Source organism: Argentina silus (genome assembly GCF_951799395.1).
Source record: "Argentina silus genome assembly, contig: scaffold_218, whole genome shotgun sequence".
Lineage (NCBI taxonomy): Eukaryota > Metazoa > Chordata > Actinopteri > Argentiniformes > Argentinidae > Argentina > Argentina silus.
The window spans coordinates 47,983-55,000 of record NW_028153032.1 but is presented as its reverse complement, the minus strand read 5'-3'; the positions used below and the strand labels follow the sequence as shown (position 1 = coordinate 55,000).

At 48.3% G+C, this 7,018-nt stretch overlaps 1 protein-coding gene across 1 annotated transcript in view; it reads left to right on the top strand.

Annotated features, from left to right (window-relative positions):
• Nucleotides 1-7,018, top strand: part of LOC310824481 (ras-specific guanine nucleotide-releasing factor RalGPS1-like) — a gene marked incomplete at its 5' end in the record, with an annotated part of 8,820 nt that extends 1,802 nt beyond the window's left edge. The window contains 8 exon segments of the mRNA XM_083697729.1: nucleotides 529-680; nucleotides 893-941; nucleotides 1,710-1,790; nucleotides 2,507-2,612; nucleotides 3,490-3,582; nucleotides 4,371-4,476; nucleotides 5,737-5,828; nucleotides 6,714-7,018. Of these exon segments, the coding sequence (XP_083553855.1) occupies nucleotides 529-680; nucleotides 893-941; nucleotides 1,710-1,790; nucleotides 2,507-2,612; nucleotides 3,490-3,582; nucleotides 4,371-4,476; nucleotides 5,737-5,828; nucleotides 6,714-6,746 (712 nt within the window). The 3' untranslated portion in view covers nucleotides 6,747-7,018.

Genomic DNA, 7,018 nt, shown 5'->3' with positions numbered 1-7,018 from the left:
GTTACTGGTTCTATGTACTGGTTCTATCTACTGGTTACTGGTTCTATGTACTGGTTCTATCTAACTGGTTACTGGTTCTATGTACTGGTTCTATCTACTTGTTACTGGTTCTATGTACTGGTTCTATCTACTGGTTACTGGTTCTATGTACTGGTTCTATCTACTGGTTACTGTTCTATGTACTGGTTCTATCTACTGGTTACTGGTTCTATCTACTGGTTACTGGTTCTGTCTACTGGTTCTATCTGCTGGTTACTGGTTCTATCTACTGTTAAACAGATGGTTATGGGTAATGTAGTTAGTATCTGTACCTTTGATATTCAATGCATTGTCTTACCTCATATTCACAACTAATGCAACTGTCTCCCTCCTCCCCTCCCCCCCCCCCCCCCCTCCTCCCTCCCCTCTCTCCCCCTCCTCCTCCCTCCCCTCTCTCGCCCTCCCTCCCTCCCTCTGCCCTGCCTTCCTCCCCCCCCTCTCTCCCTTCCTCCCCCCCCCTCTCTCCCTCCCTCCCCCCCACCCCCCCAGTATGATGTGTCAGTATGGTATGGTGGAGAGTAGGAGTGCGACCTTCCCGATAGAGAAACCTCGTCACCTTTTGGACGACAGCTTCCTGGAGTCTCAGAGCCCGGCCAGGATGGACCCCCACAGCACGTCTGTGTCCAACGGCCTGTCTCCAGGTAGCTCCCTCTCTTTACAGAGCATCTCATACACAACAACATCCAACCAAGAGGAGAGGAAAGGTTCCAGCCATGGAGGTTCCAACAGTAACAACAAAGATCAAGACAGGACTGAAAATACTGAAAATTCTGTAAAAACTGAAAATAATATAATATATAAATAATAGAACTTTGTACCGCAGTACTTCACCTTCACACCCTGTCCCTCTCAGGCAGCAGTGAAAGCTCGTTTGGAGAGGAGCTCTCACCTGGGATGGAGAGGTAAGACCTGGCAACCCGTCTCAACATGGCAACATGGCAACCCAACACCTCAACATGGCAACCCAACACAGCAACACCTCAACATGGCAACCCAACACAGCAACATCTCAACATGGCAACCCAACACAGCAACACCTCAACATGGCAACCCTACACAACTCCCCACCGTATAGGGGTTTAGAACCACTTTGAAATGGTTATAATCTTGACAACCTGAATGCTGTGATTAAACGTCTTGCTCTGATAAAAGGAACACATTTACTCATGTAAACTAGTGGGATAAAGACCATCAGTTTCATGGTTGAGTCACCAAGTCGTCAACAAGTATTTGATGACGTCCCTCATCTCAAAGTGACGCCCTGTGCTCTGCTACAACCGACCCTCAGAGACGGTCGCGCTGTTGCCTCACCAGAGAACTGGGACTGTTGTCAGAAACAGCGTCTCACTAAACAGCAGTGTCAGTGTTTCAGCGTTCTAAACAGCAGTGTCAGTGTTTCAGCGTTCTAAACAGCAGTGTCAGTGTTTCAGCGTTCTAAACAGCAGTGTCAGTGTTTCAGTGTTGCAGCTTCTCATAGTGTATATCTCTGTTTCCACCAATGACAAGACAGCAAATATTCGCCAGCTGATCTCCCAGTTTCACTCCCTTCACTGAAGTAGGCCTGTAGCTTATCAGACTCACTGGAGAGAAGGAGGGGTGGAGGGGTGGAGGGGAGGAGGGATTGTGGTTGTGTTCAGGGCAGACTGACTGTGACCCTGTGTGAACAACAGGGGGCGTATGTACGCCACGCTCGGCCCCAACTGGAGGGTCCCGCTCCGCAACTCCCCCCGCTGCAGGAGCTATGTTTACAGGTACAGTGCTGATGTCACTTCCTCCGAGGTCAGAGGTCATTCATTCCTGGGGGGTCGAGGCTGGGGGGGGTCACCTGTGTCTGCATGCTGTCTGTGTCCTACGCAGGCGCAGGTGGAAGCTGCCTGGAACCCTTGGTCTTAGGGGGGTGGGGGTGGGGGTGGGGGGGGGTTTGATATCAGAGAAGCCGGGCATCTTCTACCTGGGGTCTGCTTCCTGCTTCCTGTCTGTGTCTCTGTCACTCTGAGACCCTCCCCTTTAGGGGTGTGTTTCACTCTGAGACCCTCCCCTTTAGGGGTGTGATGCCTCTGAGACCCTCCTATTTAGGGGTCTGACTCTTCTGAAAGGTGGGGGGGTTGGGGGGGTGGGGGGTGAGGGGTTCTGATTTCCTCTGGATCTGTCTGAGAGCTTTATCTCTCTTCTCTGGGAGGGCTTCATTCACTGACATGTCCTTAGCATTTGGTGGGGGTGTGTGGGGTGGGTGTGGGGGGTCGTCTGATCATACCCCTTCTACACACACCAATGCATGATCAACTCTCTTATTGGCCATTTCCCATTTGGTTGGCATGGCGATCCCATGCTGCCCCTCCCCTGGCTGACATGACAGACAGCTACAGCATTAACCACAGCCTCCTCTCTCTACTGCTGTAACATCCTCCTCCCCTCCCTCCTCCCCCCTCTCCTCCCCCTCCTCCCCCCCCCCCCCTCGCCCCCCCAGCCCCTCAGGTGTCAACCCGTGTCAGGGGTGCAGTGATCTGGGCAGCGTCACCATGGAGGGCCCCCTCCGGAGGAAGACTCTGCTGAAGGAGGGACGCAAGCCCAAGGTGAGGAGGAAGAGGAGGAAGGAGGAAGAGTAGCAGATGGAGAGGTAGAACAGTAGAGGGGCCGTGACTTCAGGAGGAAGAGTAGGAGATGGAGGAAGAGTAGCAGATGGAGAGGTAGAACAGTAGAGGGGCCGTGACTTCAGGAGGAAGAGGAGGAAGGAGGAAGAGTAGCAGATGGAGAGGTAGAACAGTAGAGGGTTAGGTAGAACAGTAGAGGGTTAGGGTTAGGGTTAGGTAGAACAGTAGAGGGTTAGGGTTAGGGTTAGGTAGAACAGTAGAGGGTTAGGGTTAGGGTTAGGTAGAACAGTAGAGGGTTAGGGTTAGGGCTAGGTAGAACAGTAGAGGGTTAGGGTTAGGTAGAACAGTAGAGGGTTAGGGTTAGGGTTAGGTAGAACAGTAGAGGGTTAGGGTTAGGGTTAGGTAGAACAGTAGAGGGTTAGGGTTAGGTAGAACAGTAGAGGGTTAGGGTTAGGGTTAGGTAGAACAGTAGAGGGTTAGGGTTAGGTAGAACAGTAGAGGGTTAGGGTTAGGGTTAGGGTTAGGTAGAACAGTAGAGGGTTAGGGTTAGGGTTAGGTAGAACAGTAGAGGGTTAGGGTTAGGTAGAACAGTAGAGGGTTAGGGTTAGGGTTAGGGTTAGGTAGAACAGTAGAGGGTTAGGGTTAGGGTTAGGTAGAACAGTAGAGGGTTAGGGTTAGGGTTAGGGTTAGGTAGAACAGTAGAGGGTTAGGGTTAGGGTTAGGTAGAACAGTAGAGGGGCCGTGACTTCAGTCTTGTTCTGTATCTAGGGGCCGACTTCTCCTGATAAAAATATCAAAGTCATCAACTTCTTATATTCACTTGTGTGTGTGTGTGTGTGTGTGTGTGTGTGTGTTCCAGTTGTCATCATGGACGCGGTTCTGGATCTCCTTGTCCGGGCCGACCCTGCTGTTCTATGGAGCCAAGGCCTTGAGGGCATCAGAGAGGAAGCATGTGGGTGCAACACACACACACACACACACACACACACACACACACACACACACAGATCAGATTATCAAAGCATACAGCAGATAGATAGATAGATAGATAGATAGATAGATAGATAGATAGATAGATAGATAGATAGATAGATAGATAGATGGGTAGATAGATAGATAGATAGATAGATGGGTAGATAGATAGATAGATAGATAGATAGATAGATAGATAGATAGATAGATAGATAGATAGATAGATAGATAGATAGATAGATGGGTAGATGGGTAGATAGGTAGATAGATAGATAGATAGATAGATAGATAGATAGATAGATAGATAGATAGATGGGTAGATAGATAGATGGGTAGATAGATAGATGGGTAGATAGATAGATAGATCAGAACATTAGTCGACCAGCCGTGGAGTGGAGGACAGTTGAACACACAAGGACACGTTGACAGAAATGAAGAACCAAAAAAATGATTTTTAAAAAAAAAAAGGTCAAATACTTTCTAAGATCAGATCACAGCATCATCAGATGACCCACAGAGCAGCTGTTCACCGTGTACAGCCTGAAGACAGCTGGGTTACTGGAATGGACCTGCTGGTTCTGGTGTTACTGTAATGGACCTGCTGGTTCTGATGTTACTGTCATGGACCTGCTGGTTCTGGTGTTACTGTAATGGACCTGCTGGTTCTGGTGTTACTGTAATTGGACCTGCTGGTTCTGGTGTTACTGTAATGGACCTGCTGGTTCTGGTGTTACTGTATTGGACCTGCTGGTTTTGTCCTCTCTGCAGTACAAATCGTCTCCCTGTAAGAAGGTGTGTGTGACAGGCTGGATGGTGGTTCTGCCTGACGACCCGGCGAGACCCAACATCTTCCAGCTCAACGACCCTGATAAAGGTGAGACCACCTGGGGTACATTCCACCACCACCTGGGGTACATTCCACCACCACCTGGGGTACATTACACCACCACCTGGGGTACATTCCACCACCACCTGGGGTACATTCCACCACCACCTGGAGTACATTACACCACCACCTGGGGTACATTCCACCACCACCTGGGGTACATTCCACCACCACCTGGGGTATCCCTCACCAACACCTGGGGTACATTCCACCACCACCTGGGGTACATTACACCCTACAACTACACTACTACACCACTACACTACACCCTACAACTACAACACACACCTACACACCACAACACTACACCTCTACACACCCCTACTACACCACTACACACACCTACACACCACTACACACCACACTACTACACTACACTACTACACAACACTACTACACTACACAACAACACTACACACCACTACACAACTGTCATGGTTCCATCTGACCAGCGGAGGCCCAAGAGCCTAAATGACACTCAGGTGTTTTATATTCTGGCTGGTTGAGACTCCTTTAGAGAGGTTAGGGTTAGTGGCTGGTTGAGACTCCTTTAGAGAGGTTAGGGTTAGTGGCTGGTTGAGACTCCTTTAGAGAGGTTAGGGTTAGTGGCTGGTTGAGACTCCTTTAGAGAGGTTAGGGTTAGTGGCTGGTTGAGACTCCTTTAGAGAGGTTAGGGTTAGTGGCTGGTTGAGACTCCTTTAGAGAGGTTAGGGTTAGTGGCTGGTTGAGACTCCTTTAGAGAGGTTAGGGTTAGTGGCTGGTTGAGACTCCTTTAGAGAGGTTAGGGTTAGTGGCTGGTTGAGACTCCTTTAGAGAGGTTAGGGTTAGTGGCTAAATGACACTCAGACTCTCCTTTAGAGAGGTGTGTTTCTGTAGAAGCTGTTTGTCTCCTGAGGTAGATCCCTGGTCAAGGACTTGGTTATTTTACCACGTGTTCCTTTGTGCCGTACATTTGAGACTTGTCCAGTTATGGGACCTGTCTTGACCCACACCGTCATTTCCTGTCTCCACTCTGCTCACCACGTCAACAGAAACACACCTCTCTAAAGGAGAGTCTCAACGAGACAGAATATAAAACACCTGAGTGTCATTTAGTCTCCTGGGTGTCTCTGCCTAACCACTGGACCTGGACCTGGGCCTAACCCTAACCACTGGACCTGGGCCTAACCCTAACCACTGGACCTGGGCCTAACCCTAACCACTGGACCTGGGCCTAAGCCTAATCCTCCACGTGTCTCCTCTTCTCAGGTAATGTTTACAAGTTCCAGACGGGATCCAGATTCTCTGCCATCATCTGGCACAAAAACCTGGAGGAGGCGTGTAGGAGCAACAGACCTCAGGTATGGAGCTAACGGGCTAGCATTATAGCCCCTCTGCTATGGAGCTAACGAGCTAGCATTATAGCCCCTCTGCTATGGAGCTAACGGGCTAGCATTATAGCCCCTCTGCTATGGAGCTAACGGGCTAGCATTATAGCCCCTCTGCTATGGAGCTAACGAGCTAGCATTATAGCCCTCAGCTATGGAGCTAACGAGCTAGCATTATAGCCCCTCTGCTATGGAGCTAAGTAGCTAGCTCCTTATTCGACTTATGACATCACACCTGTCAATCATTTGTAAATGTGCTGTGTGTGTATGTATGTATGTGTCATGTATGTATCATGTATGTATGTATCATGTATGTATCATGTATGTATGTGTCATGTATGTATCATGTATGTATGTGTCATGTATGTATCATGTATGTATGTGTCATGTATGTATCATGTATGTGTCATGTATGTATCATGTATGTATGTGTCATGTATGTATCATGTATGTATCATGTATGTATGTGTCATGTATGTATCATGTATGTATGTGTCATGTATGTATCATGTATGTATGTATCATGTATGTGTCATGTATGTATCATGTATGTATGTGTCATGTATGTATCATGTATGTATGTGTCATGTATGTATCATGTATGTATGTGTCATGTATGTATCATGTATGTATGTATCATGTATGTATCATGTATGTATGTGTCATGTATGTATCATGTATGTATGTGTCATGTATGTATCATGTATGTGTCATGTATGTATCATGTATGTATGTATCATGTATGTATGTGTCATGTATGTATCATGTATGTATGTGTCATGTATGTATGTGTCATGTATGTATCATGTATGTATGTGTCATGTATGTGCTGTGTCTGATGGTTGCCCCTCCTCTCAGCAGATCCCAGCCAACCTCATGTCGTTTGAGTAGACAAGCAGCCAACCAGAGGGGAGGGACAGTGCCAAACCAACCAATCACACCCAAGTCCTACAAACTCTAGACAACATGGCCGAACACAGGAGTGGTGTGGAACCCTGGGAAATGAGTACAAAGACTTCAGACAGGAGCAGACACTCTCTCACATGGGACACTCGCACACTCGCACACACACACACACACACACACACACACACACACACACACACACACTCCCCGGCTTCTCAGCTGGGACTAAGTGTGATGAGAAGGGAAAACAGAACCAG